At 40.8% G+C, this 21746-nt stretch overlaps 1 protein-coding gene across 2 annotated transcripts in view; it reads left to right on the top strand.

Annotated features, from left to right (window-relative positions):
• DAW1 (dynein assembly factor with WD repeats 1) overlaps nt 1-21746 on the top strand; it is a 90394-nt gene that overhangs the window by 35880 nt on the left and 32768 nt on the right. For both annotated transcript variants that reach the window (XM_089328911.1, XM_070071497.2), the window contains exons 5-6: nt 2439-2561; nt 21264-21363. In XM_089328911.1, the coding sequence (XP_089185037.1) occupies nt 2439-2561; nt 21264-21363 (223 nt within the window). The remainder of the gene's footprint in view (nt 1-2438; nt 2562-21263; nt 21364-21746) is intronic.

The raw sequence follows: 21746 nt of genomic DNA, 5'->3' as shown, positions 1-21746 counted from the left end.
GTCAAAGATTCCATTTAGTTAAAGATACAGTGTTCATTTCTTTGAATTAGGACTGTGCTGACTGTGGAAGAGTAGCAGAAGCCCTCTCATTCACTTAATTTTTCTGTTCTAATCTCAGTTCTATAACATTTGTGCCATTGTGGTGGGAGGCTTGTTGGGACCCTAGAATATGTTACAGTTCTGAATAACTTGACTCAGTAACAGGTCAGATGGACAAATGTCCTGTTTGCCTCCGTGGTTGGAACAGACAGGAACAGCATTGGGTTGGTTGTGATCTGTGGATTCAGAGTGGACATTTTCCATCAGTGCTTTCATGTGTGCTGAGCCGAACCTTCAAGCTAGTGTTTGGAGCATGGTTTGGTCATCTTGGCAGCTGAGTTGCTGTGTGGGAAAAATGAGGTAGAAGCCTGGTCTTCACCTAAAGACATAAACCTTACCATGTCTGCGTTAGATTGTGAGGGCTGCTGTAATAAAGAACACACAGCACGTGGCATGAACAAGAGAAATTTATTATCCCACAGCTCTTGCAGTTTGAAGTCCAAGATTAAGGTATCAGTCCATTTGGTTCCTTCTGCAGGGTGTGAGGAAGAAGAGCCATTTCCGGCCTCTCTCCTTGGTCTGGGGGTTTATTGGCAGTCCCTGGTGTATAGAAACATCGTCCTGATCTTTGTGTGTATGTCTGTGTCCACATTTCCACTTACTAAATGAGGGGTCTATCCCACTCTACTATGACCCCATCTTAACTAATTATATCTGCAATGACTTATATACATATAAAATCACATTTTGAGGCATATCCTCAATTGACTTCAACATGTGAACTTTTTTGGGGGACACAATTCAACACATAATAATTTCTATATGTATACAGTCTCAGATATTAGTCTACATGTATCCAAAGGTAGAAGAAAAATGCCAAGAAGACAGTAAAATATGCATTGTTTCATCAACGTCTCTTTTTAGGTATATTTAGGAATAATAATTTGTTTTCATATTTTATCAATACCACTTAACATTTAGACATCAATATTCAGGGAAATATCTTTGTTACACTTTCAAAGCAATGTTTTCATTTCAGAGACTTTTCATAAGAAAGTCTTTAGAGCTCACTGTATTAAGTGAGACAAGTCAGATACAGAATGACAAATACTACATGGTCTCAGTCATATGTAGAATGTAAAAGATTTGATCTCGCAGGGATTGCAAGTAACATAGTGGCTACCAGAGGCTGGGCACAAATGTGGAGGAGCTGGTCAAGTGGTACAAAGTTCTTCTATCTAAGGAGGCTTGAATTCTTGTATTCTGTGCACAGTAAGGTGATAAAATTTGCTGTAATCTCCTGTACATTGTCAGACAGCTAGAAGAGAGGACTCTGAATGGCAAAGAAATGAAAAATGTTTTGAGATGGTGGATATACTATCCACACTGATTTAATCATCACATAATGCATCCATTTATTAAAACATCACACTTTATACCATAAATATACACAATTATATATATATGCAATTATATATGCAATATATAATGACATAAAATCTAAAACGTCTCATTTATAATTGAATACTTAAAGAACGACTTAGATACTGCTTCTTTAATTTAAAATATTAGATTCTATATGGTAACTTCCGATGATAAAAGTTATTTTTAGGGTCTGTTTATTTACTAAGCAGAATTACATTCACTGAACACTTATTGGTGCATCAGACATTGTTTTATCTGCTGGGAATGATTTGGTAATTTGGATGAGAAGCATAGAATAAGAGAAACAGTTTTACTCTTCAGAGATGCACAAGAGGCAGAATGTGGGTGATCAGAGTGTGCCTTGGGGGGCTACTTGCCTTGTAGACTCTGAATTTTGGTCTAGATTTCTAGGAAGCTATCTGAGAAAGATTAAAGTGGAAAACTCTAATTTCTGTGAGGAAATTATTTTTAAGGACCTTGCATTAGCTAAGATCCACTAGAAGAAATGAACACAATGGACCAGTTGAGAAGTGGCCCCATTAGGAATGTATTTTGAAACTGCACTGACAACATTTACTTAACAGTTGTGCAGGAGGTGTGGAGAGCAAAGAGGAATCGAAGATGGTGCCATGGGTTTTATGTTCTGACCACTGGGAGAATTGATGCTATTGATTGAGATAAATTATAGTTTCAGAAAAATTGTTTATTTATGCATGCATATATGCTATCAGAAGGTAAACCATTATTAGCAAGATTACCCTTTATTTGGTGACTCCTTTTTGATTTTGAGATACAATTGGTAAATCTCTATGTCAAATGATTTAGATGTTATTCTCAACTGTTTATCCTGAATACATGAATCTCATCATGAAAAGTGAAATAAATGGAGTTACTATCCTGCAGGTAAAAAGTGCAATCTCCATTCACACACTGCCATTTCTCACCCTGCACCGTGTTTGCATTCCTTGTGTTAGCTTTATCACAGGAAGCTACGACCGGACATGCAAGCTCTGGGACACTGCGTCTGGAGAGGAGCTGCACACGCTGGAGGGCCACAAGAATGTGGTTTACGCCATAGCTTTCAACAATCCTTATGGGTTTGTGATTCCATTCACTTATTCCTTCATTGATTTTTTTAAACTTTTATTTAATGAATATAAATTTCCAAAGTACAGCTTATGGATTACAATGGCTCCCCCCCCCATAATGTCCCTCCCACCCGCAACCCTCCCCTTTCCCACTCCCTCTCCCCTTCCATTCACATCAAGATTCATTTTCAATTCTCTTTATATACAGAAGATCAGTTTAGCATACATTAAGTAAAGATTTCAACAGTTTGCTCCCACACAGAAACATGAAGTGAAAAATACTGTTTGAGTACTAGTTATAGCATTAAATCTCAATGTACAGCACACTAAGGACAAAGATCCTACATGAGGAGTAAGTGCACAGTGACTCCTGTTGTTGACTTAACAAATTGACACTCTTGTATATGGCATCAGTAATCACCCTAGGCTCTTGTCATGAGCTGCCAAGGCTATGGAAGCCCCCTGAGTTCACTGCCTCGGATCATATTTAGACAAGGCCTTGGTCAAAGTGGAAGTTCTCTCCTCCCTTCAGAGAAAGGTACCTCCTTCTTTGAAGACCTGTTCTTTCCACTGGGATCTCACTTGCAGAGATCTTTCATTTAGGTTTTTTTTTTCCCCAGAGTGTCTTGGCTTTCCATGCCTGAAATACTCTCATGGGCTTTTCAGCCAGATCCGCATGCCTTAAGGGCTGATTCTGAGGCCAGAGTGCTGTTTAGGACATCTGCCATTCTATGGGTCTGCTGTGTATCTCACTTCCCATGTTGGATCATTCTCTCCCTTCTTTATTCTATCAGCTAGTATTTGCAGACACTATTCTTGTTTCTGTGATCCCTTTGGTTCTTAGTCCTATCATTATGATCAATTGTGAACAGAAATTGATCACTGGGACTAGTGAGATGGCATTGGTACATGCCACCTTGATGGGATTGAATTGGAATCCCCGGTATGTTTCTAACTCTACCGTTTGAGGTAAGTCAGCTTGAGCATGTCCCAAATTGCACATCTCTTCCCTCTCTTATTCCCACTCTTATATTTAACAGCGATCACTTTTCAGTTAAGTTTCAGCACTTAAAAAGAATTGTGTATTGATTACAGTATTCAATCAAAAGTATTTAGTAGAACAAACAAAAAAATACTAAGAGGGTAACATTAAAAATTCATCCTTCCATCTATTGGGGAGGAAAGGGAAGGAGATAGAAGACTAATGTTGATTGAGCATCTAGCATATGCTTTGGAGGACTTTCAGGTACCTTTGGGTTAGGTATTCCTGTTGTCACAGAAAGAATACAAAGTTTGATGCCCTTCCCAGGATCATTCAGTGGTGTGATCTCCTTCAAGGAAGATGACTCTCAGCCTTTGGGAGTTCTCCAACAGGGAGTTTCTGCTAATGTTCACAGCACTGGGCCAGTGCTCCTGGAGAATGTGTCATACACAAACTGTAAAGTGGTTTAATTCATTTAGAAGTTATTTTTCAATTTTGCCAAGTAGAAAAAAATTACATTGTCACAACATGCCAAAGAACAGTACTCAGTACAATGAAATGTTTTAAAACCAACTTCTACTTAACTGATTCAGAAGATTAACTAATGTTATTCTGTCCCTTCTGTGTGGCATACCTCTGGTATTCATGGCTCCCTGAATGCTTGTAGCACTTGAGCTATACACAGGTGTGCTTAACTGCTCCACTCACGAGGGTCTTAGTTTATCCAAAGTTGGCTCTGTTTGTCTACAACTTTCTTATGTTGGTTGTGTTTTCACTTTACATTATGTAAGTTAACATGCAGTTTAATCAAATATTACATAAGCTAGTGAATTATGAGTGTGAAAAGAAAGCTGTGAAAACATAGATACAGTATTGAAAATATTGTTAGCAAATGAAGTTGAGGATGAGATTCATGCTGAATTAGAAAGTGCATTGTAAAAATGTAGAAAAACTGTGCACTCACAATGTTCTATAAGTATATTGGAGTTCTTTAAGTTCTCATTTCATTTCTTAATTCTTTAATTTACATTTTCAGCATGAACAAATTTCATGTATTTCATATACACAGATTTAGGAACATAGTGATCCTTCCCACCCTAACATCCCTCCCATAACACTTCTACCCTCCTTCCTCCTTTCTTTCTTATTCAATTTATTTTGTACTCATAAGATTAAACCTACACTAAGTAAAGAATTCAACAAATAGTAAGAAGTAAAAACACGGGAACTCAACAGTAGAGATAATGGCTGTAAAAAACCATCAGATTTCAAAATGTCAATGTCACTCATATACACAACTATTTTTTGTACTCTATTAGTTACCAAGGGTCAGGGAAAACATATTGTGTTTGTATTTTTGGGCCTAGCTTATTTCACTAAGTATAATGATTTCCAGATGCAAACATTTTGTTACAAAAGACAGTGTTTTATTCTTTTTATGGCTAAGAAGTATTCCATACTATGTATATTTTTAAATCTAGTCATCAGTTGATGGGCATCTGAGTTGATTTTCTATCTTAGCTATTGTGAATTGAGTTGCAATAAACTTGGGGGTACACATAACTCTTTCATATTTTGATTTCATTTTGCTTGGGTAAAACCCAGGGGTGGGATTACTGATATATCTATTTTTAGCTTTCTATAGTATCTCCATACTGCCTTCTACAATGACTGTACTAGTTTACACTCCCACCAACAATGGATTAGGGTACCTTTTTCCCCACATTCTCATCAGAATTTGTTATTTTTTTGATTTCTCTTTGAGAGCCATTCTAATAGGAGTGGGATGAAACCATACTGTGGTTTGTTTTTGCCTTTCCCTAATGGCTGTTGATCTGAGCTTTTTTTTTTTTCGTGTGTTTGTTGGCCATTTGAATTTCTTCTTTTGAAAAATGCTTGTTTGAGTCCTTTGCCTATTTTTTAACTGGATTATTTGTTTTTTTTTTGTTGTTGTTGTTGTTGAGTTTCTTGAGCTCTTTACAGGTCCTGGATATTAATCCTTTATCAGTTGCATTGTTTGCAAATATTTTTCTCTCATTCTGTCAGTTGCCTCTTTCTGTTGTTGAGTGTTTCCTTTGTAGTGCAGAAGCTTCTTTGCTTGATGTAATCTCATTTGTCTATCTTTGCTTTTTATTGCCTTTACTTCTGGGGTTGTTTCTGAGAAGTCTTTGCCTATGCCAAAATCTGGTACAGTTTCCCCAGTGTTTGCCTCTAGTAATTTGATGGTATTAGGTCATAGATTTATGAGTTGATTTTTGTATAAGGTGTAAGATGGGGATCTTGTTTTTTATTTCTCATGTGGAGATCCAAAGCACCATTTGTAGAACAGACTCTTTTCTCCAGGGATTTATTTTAGTTCCTTTGTCAAAGAATAGTTGGTTATAGATGAGTGAATTTATTTCTGGAGATTCTATTCTGTTCTCTTGGTCTACATGTCTATTTTTGTGCTAGTATCAGGCTGTTTTGATTATAACAGCCCATAGTATATCTTGAAATATGGTACTGTGATGCCTCTGGCTTTGTTTTTGTTGTTTAAGATTACTTTAGCTATTCAGTAACACTGTGCTTCCTTATGAGCTTTAGCATAATTTTTTCTAGATCTGAGAAGAATGTCATTGGAATTTTTATTAGGATCACATTGAATCTGTAAATTGCTTTCAGCGGATGGATATTTTTATATGTTAATTCTTCCAATTCATGAACATGGAAGATTTTTCCATTTTCATATCTTCTTCTAATTCTTTCTTTAATGTTTGTAATTTTCATCATAAAGACCTTTCATCTCCTTGGTTAAATTTATTCCAAGGTATTTAAATTACTCTGTAGCTATTGTGAATAGGACCAGTCTTATAAGTTCCTTCTCAGCCATGGCACTGTCTATTTATATAAAGGCTGTTGATTTTTCTGTGTTAATTTTATATCCTGCCACTTCACCAAACTCTTTATGTGTTCCAATAGTCTCTTAGTGGAGTCTTTTGGTTCCCCTGTATAAAGAATCATGCCATATGCAAACAGGGATGATTTGATTTGACTTCCTCCTTTCCAATTTGTGTAACCCTGATTTCTTTTTCTTGCTGAATGACTCTGGCTAAAACTTTCAGGACTATACAGAATAGCAATGGTGAAAGTGGAGATCCTTGTCTGATTTTGGATCTTAGTAGAAATGCTTCCAGCATTATGATGCTGACTGTGGGTTTATGATAAATTGCTTTGATTGTGTTGAGGAATGTTCCTTCTATACCCAATTTGCTTAAAGGTTCTATCATGAAAGGATGCTGTGTTTTATCAAATGCTTTATCTGCATTTTCAGTCATATGATTGAGATGATCATGTGGTGTTTATTTTTCAGTTTGTTAATGTGGTGTATCATGTTCATTGATTTGTATGTATTGAACCATCCCTGTATACCAGAGATAAACCCTACTTGGTGCAGGTGCATGCTCTTTCTGATGTGCTGTTTGGTTCAATGGGCTAGTATTTTGTTGAGGATTTTTGCACCTATGTTCATAAGTGATATTAATCTACACCTCCTTTTTTGTTGTATGTTTTTCTGGTTTTGGAATTAAGATGATGATGGCCTGATAGAAGGAATTTGAGAGGATTTCCCCCTTTCAGTTGTTTTGAATAGGTACCTGCTTGTCTTTTTGGTTTAATTGGGCCAATGATGTATCAATTTTGTTTATTCTCTAACATTAATTGTTTCTTTCCTCCTACTAATTTTGAGTTTGGCTTGTTGTTTTTGTAATTCCTTGAGGTATGCTGATAGCTCTTTTATTTGGTGCCTTTCCAATTTCTTCATGTAGGCACCAGTTTCTCTAAACTTCCCTCTTAACACTGCTTTTGCTGTATCCCATAAGTTTTTTTTTTTTTTGCACTATGCATTTAATGTCATATGCTTAGGATACAGCAGTTAACAAAGCTATTGTAAGGTTCTACCTTATAAATCTTCCAAGTCAATTGAGAGTTCAGAATTGGAGTGGGAAGCCCTTGACTTGCTCAACATTCTCTTCAACAGCAAACACTGTGGCCAAAGGACAGAGGGAATTGCCATCTGAGAGTAACAGGACATAGACACCTGCGAGAGGAAGGTCTTTGGCTTCATGGCTGTGAATTCTCAGCACTGTCCAGAGAAAATCCAATCCTCAGGAGAGTGAGTGGCCACCTTCCATTATGTAGAACCAGTCTTGACAGTCCTCATTCTCAGTGTTTATTTCTGGCTCCCAGGGATCAGCTGGACCCTACCAGGGATCATTCTGTAATTCAGATTTGACCTCAGAATCCATGTCCACAGCCTCCTCTAGACAGGATGTGGGCCTAGTCTTCCAGTTACTGACTTCAGACAGCCAAGGGTCATGCTCCTGCTCTTGCTCCAGCTCTTCATGCACACACTTCTTCCTCTTGCTTACCTTTTCAGTGTAGCCCTTGTCACTTGTCGCTGTCTCCACAGTGGCAGGGCTGTTAGGCAACAAATATTCATTCATAGGACATGGCCTAGGTGGTATTAAATGTTCTTCCTCATGTCATTTTTCAGCTACCTTTCTCCAAACTTGACTAGGCCAAGAATTGAATATTCTTGGGGACAGGAGTTGGGATGCTGGGGTGTGGATTAAAACAATCCTGAGTATGTTTTACTCATGTGCACTGGTTACTGGTGCCACAGTGTCAGCCATCTGGCCCCAGGGATCAGATCCGGGAACCTCAGCATTGGCATCTGACTCCCAAGGCTCATTCTCCAGATGCCAGGGTTCATCCTATACCTAGCGGTTTGTCCTCAGAAGCCCACCAAAGTGGAGAAAATGTGGAGTATCATTTTTACTCCAGCTCTTGCCTTCTACTTAGAGAATCACTCTAAGGGCCTGCACACACATGGTGCAGAAAGTGATCAAGTTTTTTAAAATGGCAAAGATGCAAACATGTAGGCATAGGTGAGGAGCGGAGTGGGGGAGGGGAAATAAAGAGAGGACACCTTCAGCACCTTCTAGTTCTCTCCTGCACAGAGAAGGGGGGGCACTCTGTCAGAGGGTCAGAAGAGCGCTGGATACATGGCACCTCCACTTCCAGATCCCTGGTGATGGAAAATCCATCCTGGTAAGTGGGATATATGATTGACAAGTAGGTGGGTCAAATGACATGGTAGCAGGGCTTGGGTCTGTCCTCCAGCTTGGGACCCTCATCTAGCTGTCTCCTTTTCCCAACTAATAGGTAAAGTCATCATCATCATCATCAACCCCCACCCAGGTGAATTCCATCACCCAAGCCTCCAATCACCTCCACTCCCACTCATTGATCTCCAATTCCAAGTCATCTGCCCTCCACCTCTAGTCCTGTCGACTTCCGCACATGTCACAGATGACTGGATGATGCTCAAACATGCTCACACCACATTGCATTTTAAATCAGCTTTGGTTTCCCTAGAGATCCACTCGAAGACCTCTGAAAATGTGTCTTCCAGCGTGGGAGACAGGAAAAAGAGCCCCGTGCCCCGGAGCACCCAGCTTCCTCCTGCCTGAACTCCTGCTCCTCCTCCTCTGCATGTGGATCCTGCTCTACCTCTTCCAGTGCCAAGCTGGCCAGGGGCTCAGTTTTTTTCTCCGTGCAGATGCTTTCACACTGAGCTTCCTGTCTACCCCAGTTCTGTGCCAGTCCACCCAAATGAGTAACTTAAATGTGGGATTCAGTCCCTTAGCAGGAAGAATGGGTCTTCTTTCATGAAAGTCCTGTTCATGAACATCCCTTACTACACAATAGGTATCTTTTTCCTCCTCCTCCCACTCTCCAAAAGTCCTATCCATATAGCCCACCTGCTCATATATTGGGTCAACTGATAGCATTACATAAATCTCCAACGCTGTTTTTAAGTTTTCTAATTTCTTCTTTTTTTTTGTTCTGACTGAGAAATTTCCAAAGATTTGTATTCTAGCTTGAGTATTCTTTCTTCTGCCTCATCAAGTCTGTTGCTAAGATTTTCCACCAATTTTTTCATTTCTTTTTTTTGTTTGTTTGTTTTTTTTTCTTTTTTTTTAAACTTTTATTTAATGCATATAAATTTCCAAAGTACGACTTATGGATTACAATGGCTTCCCCCCCATACCGTCCCTCCCACCCACAACCCTCCCCTTTCCCACTCCCTCTCCCCTTCCATTCACATCAAGATTCATTTTCGATTATCTTAATATACAGAAGATCAGCTTAGTATACATTAAGTATGGATTTCAACAGTTTGCTCCCACACAGAAACATAAAGTGAAAAATAATAGATGATTTTTTTAAATGATGATGAAATCAGAGCAGACCTATTGTCATGTTTAATCCCAGTGAGAGTCAAGTTGGGAATTGATATTTTTTTTTTTTTTTTTTTTTTTACAGAGGATCAGTTTAGTATGCATTAAGTAAGGATTTCAACAGTTTGCACCCCCATAGAAACACAAAGTGAAATATATTGTTTGAGTACTCGTTATAGCATTAAATCTCAATGTACAGCACATTAAGGATAGAGATCCTACATGAGGAGTAAGTGCACAGTGACTCTTGTTGTTGACTTTACCAATTGACACTCCTGTCTATGGCATCAGTAATCTCCCTATGCTCCAGTCATGAGTTTCCAAGTCTATGGAAGCCCTCTGAGTTCTCCGACTCTTATCTTGTTTAGAAAAGGCCATGGTCAAAGTGGAGGTTCTCTCCTCCCTTCAGAGAAAGGTACCTCCTTCTTTGATGACCTGTTCTTTCCACTGGGATCTCACTCGCAGAGATCTTTTGCCAGAGTGTCTTGGCTTTCCATGCCTGAAATACTCTCATGAGCTTTTCAGCCAGCTCCGAATGCCTTTAGGGCTGATTCTGAGGCCAGAGTGCTATTTAGGACATCTGCCATTCTATGAGTCTGCTGAGTATCTCACTTCCCATGTTGGATCACTCTCCCCTTTATTTACTCCATCAGTTAGCGTTAGCAGGTACTAGACTTGTCTATGTGCTCCCTTTGACTCCCAGTCCCTTCACCATGACCAACTGTGAACTGAAACTGATCACCTGGAACAGTGAGATGGCATTGGTACATGCCACCTCGATGGGATTGAATTGGAATCCCCTGGTATGCTTCCAACTCCACCACTTGGGGCAAGTCAGCCTGAGCATGTCCCAAATTATACATCTCTTCCCTCTCCCATTCCCACCACCATGTTCAACAGGGATCACATTTCAGTTAATTTTCAACACTTAAGAATAACTGTGCATCAATTACAGATCTAAACCAGTCATATTAAGTAGAACAGATAAAAAAACTACTAAGAGGGATAATGTATTAAGTTGTTCATTAACAGTCAATTTTTTCATTTCTAATATTTCATTTTGCTTTTTCTTTAAAATCTTAATTTCATGGGAAAAATTTTTATTCATGTATAATTTTCTTTAGTTCATGGATTTGCTTCTGATTACTTTTGAGTAATCCCGTGATTAATCTTTTGAATTCCATTTCTGGCATTTCATCAATCTATTCATCTTCACATTCTAAAATTGAAATGTTGTTGTATTTCTTGGAGGGTCATGGTATTTTCCTTATACTTTTTTCTTGAATTTCTGCATTTATTTATAGGCATTTGTGGTGAAAAATATTGGTATTTTTTCTCATGACTTTTATCATTAAACCATGCCTCTGTGGTTTTGTGGAGTGTCTGCATGTTCAGTGAATACCAAGTGGTGTGTGCTGGGTGTGGTCAGGGAACTCTGTTCGTGCTCCAGCATGAGGCGAGGACACAGGGTAACACCTCAGTTAGGCATGGTAGATCTCTTGCTAACAGAAGGGAGGGAATGGTCACCCTGTTGGTGTGATCTCACTCTCACTCCTTCTCCAAGGTGAACAATGGATTTTACTTTCCAGTGTGTGCAATTCTCATCCATGCTGCTGTATGAACTGCACAAATAATCTGTGCAGTCCACACTCCAAGTACAGATCCTGAAGCAATGACCTGTTCCAGGCAAGCAGGGAGCTCTGAGCATGTGGCGCCACCCACAGTGATTGCCCAGAGATCCAGCTGCACCCTGAATCCTCTTGTGCAGCCTTCAAGTCCCCACAGTCTCAGCACACAAGGCTTCCATAGTTGCTGGGTGCAGAGGTTCCACTCTGCCCCACCAGCCTTTCTGGTCCACAGAGAGGCAGATGTTCCCTGAGCCAACAGTCCGTAGGTGCCCCGCCTAGGTGGCTTGAGCCCTGGAGCCTGTGGTATGCTGTGAGGCTGGGGACACTTCACAGTCCTACATGGGTACCCAGCCCCGTCTTGTCTCCTAGTCAGGCTCAAAGTCAGTGGGGACTGCAGATTTTCCCTCCACTAGAATTTGGATCACACACATACCCAAAAAGCCACTTGCCGAATGTTGCCCTCTCCCTGCCACTGCCACCAGTACTGCTGAGAAGATGTGCCCTATCTCAGCCAGTTGCTGTGTTCACAGACAAGGGCTTCTGCAGCTGCCACCCAAGCCTAAAATGGCACCTTCCCTCTTTCAGCTGGGTGCCAAGAGCTGTTGTGGGGAGGATGGGGTGAGAGAAAACGTAACTCCTTTACTTCCACTGGGTTCGTGGGTACCCTCTTGCCTCTAGGGCACCAGACTGGATTCATGACATGCTCTCCCTCTGGCTATATCACCATAGGCCTCTGCGGTTTAGTCTCACCTCCGTCTCTAAGCTGCCTCCCACTCTAGCTCTCTGCTGCTTACTGTGTCATGTATGTTTGTGTTGCACGTCTGTACCCTCACACAGTTCCACGGCATTCCTCTTCCTGCTCTAGAAATACCACTGTGGTTTTCTCTAATTCTCCCCTGAGAGTGCACTTCTTACACTTCTTTTTAAACTATTTATCCATAACCTTGCTCAGTACATCATTCCCTATCTAGCCATTTGGAATTGCAGATTTTCTGACTTCACATTTTTTTTTTTTTGTAATGATGACTATCTTTCTGTGTTCCTGTTATAACACATCCTTATCACCATTTATAAGGCTAGACGAGTGGTGACAATTTCTTTCAGTTTCTGTTTGTTGTGGAAGGTCTTTATTTCCCCTTCATTCATAAGAATGAAGTAAAGTATTCTGAGTTGACAGCTTTTTTATTTTAAGACTTGGACTATGTCTCTCCATTCTCTCTTAGCCTATAAGGTTTCTGATGAGAATTCAGCTGTGAGTCTAATTGGAGATCCTCTGAAAGTAATCTGGTGTTTCTCTCATGCACATTTTAGAATCTTTATGTTTTACTGTTGAAAACTTGACTATAATATGTCATGATGAAGATCTTTTCAGGGCCGGTGCTTTGGCATAGCAGGTGAGACCACCACCTGCAGTGCTGGCATCCCGTGTGGGCACCAGTTTGAGACCCGGCTGCTCCACTTCTGATCAGCTCTTTGCTATGGCCTGGGGAAGCAATAGAAGATGGCCCAAGTCCTTGGGTCCCTGCACCAACATGGGAAACTTGAAGAAAGCTCCTGACTCCTGGCTTCGAATCAGTGCAACTCTGGCCATTGCAGCCAATTGGGGAGTGCACCAGTGGATGGAAAATCTCTCTCTCTCTCTCTCTCTCTGCCTTCCTTCTCCCTCTGTATAACTCTGACTTTCAAATAAATAAGTCTTTTTCAAAAAAAATCTTTTTGGGTCATTTCTATTAGGAGTTCTTTGTGACTCATGTACTTGGACATCCCTTTCTTTCTCCAAATTAAGGAAGTTTTTTTGTTATTATTTCATTGAATAGACCTTCTAATCCATTCTATCTTTCCATACCTTCAGGAACTCCTAAGACCCATATGTTGTGTCATTTGATAGTATCCCATGAATCGGTTTTTTTTTTTTTTTTTTGACAGGCAGAGTGGACAATGAGAGAGAGAGACAGAGAGAAAGGTCTTCCTTTTGCCGTTGGTTCACCCTCCAATGGCTGCCGCAGCCAGCGTGCTGCGGCCGGTGTACCGCGATGATCCGATGGCAGGAGCTAGGTGCTTCTCCTTGTCTCGCATGGGGTGCAGGGCCCAAGCACTTGGGCCATCCTCCACTGCACTCCCTGGCGACAGCAGAGAGCTGGCCTGGAAGAGGGGCAACCGGGACAGAATCCAGTGCCCCGACTGGGACTAGAACCTGGTGTGCCGGCGCCACAAGGTGGAGGATTAGCCTAGTGAGCCACAGCACTGGCCAGTATCCCATGAATCTTGAACATTGTCTTTAATTTTTCTAATTTCTCTTTTTTTGGTCTGACTGAGATATTTCCAAAGATTTGATTGCTAGTTTGGATATTCTTTTACCCCATCAAGTCTGTTGTTAAGGTTTTCCACTGTATTTTTTATCTGACATACTGAATTCTTCATTTCTAATCTTTCAGTTTGATTTCTCTTCAAAATCTTAATTTCATTGGAAAATATTTACTCTATGTTATGTATATATTTCTTTAACTCACAAATTTGCTTCTCATTGCTTCAGAGTAATCCTATGATCATACCTTTGAATTCCCTTTCAGGCATTTCATCAATCTCTTCATCTTCACATTCTTTTTTTTTTTATTTTATTTTATTTTTTTTATTTTTTGACAGGCAGAGTGGACAGTGAGAGAGAGAGACAGAGAGAAAGGTCTTCCTTTGCCGTTGGTTCACCCTCCAATGGCCGCCGCGGCCGGCGCGCTGCGGCCGGCACACCGCGCTGATCCGATGGCAGGAGCCAGGAGCCAGGTGCTTTTCCTGGTCTCCCATGGGGTGCAGGGCGCAAGCACCTGGGCCATCCTCCACTGCACTCCCTGGCCACAGCAGAGAGCTGGCCTGGAAGAGGGGCAACCGGGACAGAATCCGGCGCCCCAACCGGGACTAGAACCCGGTGTGCCGGCGCCGCTAGGCGGAGGATTAGCCTAGTGAGCCGCGGCGCCGGCCTTCATCTTCACATTCTAATATTAAAGTGCTGTTTTGTTCCATTGGAGGAGTCATGTTGTCTTCCTTATCCTTGTTTCTTGAATATCTGCATTTATTTTTAGGCATTTGTGGAGATACTTGTTGATTTCTCCTCTGATAGATTTTATCTTTGAACTATGCTTCTGTGGCTTAGTGGAGTGCCTGCTGAGGCATGTTCTGGGTGTGACCAAGGTGCTCTGGGGTGAGCTCCACTGTGGGATGAGTGTCCAGGGTGACACCCAAGTTGGGCTCATTAGATCTCTGTTGTCCTCATGGGAGATGGTAAGATCTTGTCTGTTGGTGTAATCACACCCCTTCCTCCTCTTTTCCAAAGTGACCAATGGCCAGAGTTCTCCCACAGTGGGTACAGCCCCACTCCATGATGGCACATGAACTGCACAAGGGATCTGTGTGGTCCTCAGTATGAGCAAGGAACTGTCGCTCCCCCTCTTCGCGGAGGAACAACACAGGACCCTGCCTAGGTTTCCTATCCGAGTCACGGCACCATTATGTCGCTCCCCCTCTTCGCGGAGGAACGACACAGGACCCTGTGCTGTTCTTTTGTCTGCTCGGCCCTCCCCGGGTTTGCTGCTGGTTCTTCCTGGGTTGGCTACCGTCCCTTCCACTTCCGTGGAAGGGCAGTTCCCCCTGCCACTTTCCCCACTTCCGCAGGGGAGCAGCACACTGCCGGCCGGCTCTCTCGGGGGCTGCACAGGTGTTCCTTCAGATAGATGTTCCCTGGTGCATGTTGTCTCTCTCCTCCTTTATAGTCCTCTTCCACCAATCCCAACTCTGCTACCCACACGCCAAGTACGCTGCTCTCCTCCAATCAGGAGCAGGAGCAGCTCCTGCAGGTCATCACTCAAGTTGGCAAGAGGCAGCTGTGTAAAAGCTGTTTACTCCTCTCCCAGCGCCATATTGTGGGAGAGCAGATGCATAGAATAAGTCTTAATTCGAGTAACTTAGTCTAGTCTGAGTTGCTCCCCACAGGAACCTTCTACAATTACCTATAGTAGGCTGTTAGAGAGTTCTGAGCTTCTAATGCCAGACACAGTGATTGCCCAGAGACCCAGCTATACTTTGTGCCCTATCATGCAGTCACAGAATTCCCATAGTCACAGTGCACGAAGCTCCAGCAGTCATGGCGTCCAGAGAATCTTCTCAGCACTGGGAGCCTTTCCTGTCCATGGAGAGTGCAGAGATATTCCTAGAACCAGTTGGCTCTGGGCCCTCCACCTTGGCAGTTTGAGCTCTGTGATATGTTGACGGGGGGGGGGGCACCTCACAATCCTGTCTGTGCCCAGCCCCAGGTCAACCTTCCCAGCCAGACTCAAAGTCAGCAGGGAATGCAGATTTTTCCCTTTGGTAAAATCCCCTGGTCACATGTGTGCACAAGAGCCACCACAGCTTGTGTGTGGTGTGTCAAATGTGGTGTGTCAAAATGTCACCATCTACCCACTAGTTGCAGGGCACCTTTGTGGGAGAATGAGAAGAAAGAAATGTGCTTTTCTTTCACTGGTTGGGGTGAGTACCCTGCCCCCTCTTCAGTAGGGTTCAAGGCCAGACTTAAAGACAGTGTAGTCTTCAAGGCTCTGCCTCAGGCAATATGAACAGTGGCATGGGCACCTGCTGTCTGCTCTCACCTTGCTAAAGCTGGCATTGCCTTCATGTGTTTTGTCCCTGCTCATCGTTGCACATCCACACCTTCCATGATGCTCCACAGGGTCCCTCTTCCTTCTGTAGAATTTCCACTGCAAACTTCCCTCCAACTCTCCCATGGGGATGCACTTCCTCTGCTTTTCTTCTGCTATTTCTCCTGATCATAAGCAGCCTATCTTTTCTCTATTTAGCCATCTTGGAATCTCCTCTCATCCATTTTAAAGAAAATAAAACCAAGAAGGGCAAGGTCAGATATAATTTATGTAAGACACACGACAAACTCCAATTACTTAACTCATAGTCAAAGAAAGGGCCTTGGCCTCTTGTCAAAAGATTGGAAAATGAATGTGTGTTTGTATATAATTGAGTAAAAAAATTTAGAAGTATGAATCTTTTTTCATGATTGCCCACTTTAAATGACTTTTTCCATTAATGAAACTTGTTCAATAAAAATGGTTCATTTACTATAGAATTATGATGACTAGAACAAAACTACAAATGGTTTACACATTAAAAAGAGGAAGAGATCACTGCAGTTTCTACTGGTTAGTGTCTTATTTATTTTTTATTTTTAAAGATGCATTTATTTATTTGAAGGGCAGAGTTGCAGAAAGAGAGAGTAAGGGAGGTATTATTCCATCCCCTCTTTCACTCCCTAAATGGATGTAATGGCAGAAGCTGGGACAATCTGAAGCCAGGGATCTGGAGCTTCTTCCATGTCTCCCATGTGGGTGCAGGGGCCCAAGGACTTGGGTTGCTCTGTTCCCCAGGTGCATTAGCAGGGAGCTGTATATGGAAGTGGAATAGCCGAGACTGAAACTGGGATGCAAGCACCACAAGCTACAGCTTTACCTACTGTTCTACAGCTTCTCCTCTGGTTACAGTCTTTTTTTTTTAACTTTTATTTAATGAATATAAATTTCCAAAGTACGATTTATGGATTACAATGGCTTCCCCCACATACTGTCCCTCCCACCCACTACCCTCCCCTTTCCCACTCCCTCTCCCCTTCCATTCACATCAAGATTCATTTTCAATTATCTTAATATACAGAAGATCAGCTTAGTATACATTAAGTAAGGATTTCAACAGTTTGCTCACACACAGAAACATAAAGTGCAAAATAATAGATGATTTTTTTTAAATGATGATGAAATCGGATCAGACCTATTGTCATGTTTAATCCCAGTGAGAGTCAAGTTGGGAGTTGACAATTTCTTTTTTTTTTTTTTTTTTTTTACAGAGGATCAGTTCAGTATACATTAGGTAAAGATTTCAACAGTTTGCACCCCCATAGAAACACAAAGTGAAATATATTGTTTGAGTACTCGTTATAGCATTAAATCTCAATGTACAGCACATTAAGCACAGAGATCCTACATGAGGAGTAAGTGCACAGTGACTCTTGTTGTTGACTTTACCAATTGACACTCCTGCCTATGGCATCAGTAGTCTCCCTATGCTCCGGTCATGAGTTTCCAAGGCTATGGAAGCCCTCTGAGTTCTCCGATTCTTGTCTTGTTTAGACAAGGTCATAGTCAAAGTGGAGGTTCTCTCCTCCCTTCAGAGAAAGGTACCTCCTTCTTTGATGACCTGTTCTTTCCACTGGGATCTCACTCGCAGAGATCTTTTGCCAGAGTGTCTTGGCTTTCCATGCCTGAAATACTCTCATGAGCTTTTCAGCCAGCTCCGAATGCCTTTAGGGCTGATTCTGAGGCCAGAGTGCTATTTAGGACATCTGCCATTCTATGAGTCTGCTGAGTATCTCACTTCCCATGTTGGATCACTCTCCCCTTTATTTATTCCATCGGTTAGTGTTAGCAGGTACTAGACTTGTTTATGTGCTCCCTTTGACTCTTAGTCCTTTCATTATGATCAATTGTGAACTGAAATTGATCACTTGGAATAGTGAGATGCCATTGGTACATGCCACCTTGATGGGATTGAATTGGAATCCCCTGGTATGTTTTTAACTCTACCATTTGGGGCAAGTCAGCTTGAGCATGTCCCAAATTATACATCTCTTCCCTCTCTTATTCCCACTCTTATGTTTAACAGGGATCACATTTCAGTTAAAGGCTGTGTGGGTTAAAGCCTAAGCCTGAAGGAGGGGAGGAGCGGAGAGGACACTCAAGTGCAGGAACTTTTAAGGGGTGGGGACTCAACTTTTAAGGGGTGGGGACTCAACTAGGTGAGCTCAGCAACCAGTTACTCTAGTGGCCACCATGGAGAAGCAGAAATGGGCGAGGTCAGAGCCTTGTGTGGAACTTAAACTCTTTCTCATGGGACTGAGCTGATATCAAAGGTTTGTGAACGGAAGAGTGGAACAATGAAAGTTCTGTTTAGAAGGATTGTTCTGACAGAGAGAAGGGTCAGAGGGTTTGCAGGTGGGAAGAAACGGGTGCCCAGGAGGTCAGGAGGCAGATACAGTAACATGCTCATGGCATAACACACTCATGGGATAATGAAAGCTCTGGCATGGTGGCACAGGGAATAGAGGAATTTTTTAAAAACTGATGCACTCAGAGTAGAAGTTTTATACTGCAATTTAAAAATGATATTTATGTTTCTAGTGTCATATCTTTCAAAAATGTATATACATTTTTGAAATACTGTAGTACATTTTCAAAATAGTTCCCAAAATGCACTCATTGTAATGGCATAATGAAACTTAATTTGTACATTAGAATGATTAATTATTCCAATTAAGTTGCACAAAATTTGTCTTTGATCTATGTATTGTTACATTACTGAGAATGACAATTTTTATGATACTTTATTATACCAACTTGTGGAAAGACTTTACTGAAATTATAAATGACATTTTACTTCTAGTATAAATCCTACTTTCATTGCATTACAGTGCTACTTATGGATAATATCTGAAATATAATACTATATCCTTAATAGCCTACTTAATAGACATGGTATTTTTGGGTATCTATCTGAGAACAAAGTTTTTTCTGGAGGTGGAGAGGTAAGGAGTACTATTTGGCCGTTTGATGGATTCCATTTGGAACTTCTGGTGAAAAATCCTCATGTTCTGTTAGTTCCTCCAGTCTGAGGATTCACGTATGCACAAAAGCAGTATTTTCATTACTCTGTGTTCAGAGCACTCAGTTTCAGTGATGTGAGTTCAAGACAGCCATGAAAGAATGACAGGAATGTTCCTGTGCACAGCAGGGAGAGAAAAGGGAGGCACAAAGGGAGAGAAAGAGAGAGTGAAAGGGAGGGAAGGGGGTGGGAGAGAAAAGAGGAGAGCGAGAGAAAAGGGGGGAGAAAAAGAGAGAGAAAGAGAGGGGGAGAGGGAAAAAGAGAAAGAGAGGGACTTTAATCAGTTTAAAGGTTATCTCTTTTATACATTAGGTTAAAGTTAAGATTTGATTCAATTTGGGACATGCTCAAGCTGACTTGCCCCAAATGGTAGAGTTAGAAACCTGCCAGGGGATTCCAATTCAATCCCATCAAGATGGCATGTACCACTGCCATCTCACTAGTCCAAGTGATCAGTTTCAGTTCACAGTTGATCGTAATGATAGGATTAAAAGTCAAAGTCAAAGGGATCACATAAACAAGACTAGTGTCTGCTAATACTAACTGATAGAATTAAAAAGGAGAGAACCAGCCAACATGGGAAGCGGGATACACAGCAGACTCATAGAATGGCAGATGTCCTAAACAGCACTCTGGCCTCAGAATCAGCCCTAAAGGCATTCGGATCTGGCTGAAGAGCCCATGAGAGTATTTTAGGCATGGAAAGCCAAGACACTCTGGAAAAAAAAATGAGTACCTAAATGAAAGATCTCTGCAAGTGAGATCCCAGTGGAAAGAATGGGGCCATCAAAGAAGGAGGTACCTTTCTCTGAAGGGAGGAGAGAACTTCCACTTCTGAATAAGATCGAAGTCAGCGAACTCAAAAGGCTTCCATAGCCTTGGCAATTCATGACAAAAGCCTAGGGAAATTACTGACACCATAAACAAGAGTGTCAAATTGTTAAGTCAACAACAGGAGTCACTGTGTACTTACTCCTCATGTAGGATCTCTGTCCTTAACGTGTTGTCCAATGTGAAGTAATGCTATAACTAGTACTGAAACAGTATTTTACACTTTGTGTTTCTGTGTGGGTGCAAACTGTTGAAATCTTTACTTAATATATACTAAATTGATCTTCTGTATATAAAGATAATTGAAAATGAATCTTGATGTGAATGGAATGGGAGAGGGAGCCGGAGATGGGAGGGGTGCGAGTGGGAGGGAAGTTGTGGGGGAAGCCAATATAATCCATAAACTGTACTTTGGAAATTTATATTTACTAAATAAAACTTAAAAAAATTATAAAAATATTGACATTAGTAATATCTTTTATCATATGGTATATTATGCTTGTAGAGAAGCTTGTGTTGGAACAGAAATTGGCCAAGAAACAATTGCAGTTTGAAACTGATTATATTTGAGAGGCAGGAAAGATGGAAAAATAGAGTGAGAGATAAAGAACTCACAAGCCTTTAAGCTTATCTTGAGCAGAAGCTGGTAAAGAGCAGTAGCTGATGGAGAATGCCCTAGACTGGTTACCAAAGGAGAAAAAACAGTTCAGAGACAGTGGGTAACAAACCTACCTTTGAGTTGGGTAGGTGTTAGCTAAGACAAGCTGTCCCTGGAGTATTGAAAGAAAGGATACTGCTTTTCTTCAGTAATAGAGTCTAGAGAAACACATTGTGAGTTGCCTGGGGACTGGGGAGAGAAATCAGATATCAGGGTTAGTGTGGATGCATGTAAATTCTGTAAGTCTGTTGGGCACTTATAAATTGCTTTAGGATATATAGTTTGGGTCTTAAGACCCCTTATACTTTTGAACAATGGACCTGCACTATACATGAAAACTCAATTGGATGAACATTTGGATGACTTGCAATAAAGGACAAGTATGGATTGGAGTGAAAGAAAAGATTATAGTTCCAAGATCAAAGACTAGGCAGGATCATCTACTTTTACCCCTTTCATGTTGACAATAGTTCTGCCTCACAGAACTTGTTGTTGTGATCCACTTAATTAAATGAATGGTTGTTTATCATTTTAAAAGTGAAGTGAATTTCTAGGTAGAGATCCCTGTACTAATACCTCAGTGCATCATATCATGTTTTTAAAATCTATATTTCTTTTAAATCATAGTGACAAAATTGCTACTGGATCCTTTGATAAGACTTGTAAACTGTGGAGTGTAGAAACAGGGATATGTTACCATACCTTTAGAGGTCATACGGCAGAAATTGTAAGTATATTCACCATTTGATTATATTTTTTGTTCTTATTTTTTATAAAAATTATAAAAGCCATTCTACCTTTATCATTTATTTTCAAATTCATCCTCAGTATTTTTAGGCTGCATATATTTTTACATGGTAATGTTGATATATTCTAAAACCACTTGATTTTTCATAGCTTGCAGCTACCATGCTTTGACTTAAGAAAATTGATGTGATAAATATATGAGTATAGTATTCAACCTGACATTTTTTTCTTTTTTTTTAATGAAAGCACTGACTCCGTAAGTGAAAATAAAGTTATTAAAATAGAATTTTTTATATTGTGAAATATTTAGGCTGATTATTTCTGGATATTATGCAAACTCAAATTATCAAAAACAGTATGATA

The sequence above is a fragment of the Oryctolagus cuniculus genome, chromosome 3 (assembly GCF_051225735.1).
Source record: "Oryctolagus cuniculus isolate XC-2025 breed Fujian yellow rabbit chromosome 3, ASM5122573v1, whole genome shotgun sequence".
Classification (NCBI taxonomy): Eukaryota; Metazoa; Chordata; class Mammalia; order Lagomorpha; family Leporidae; genus Oryctolagus; species Oryctolagus cuniculus.
This window is presented reverse-complemented; position numbering and strand designations above follow the sequence as displayed.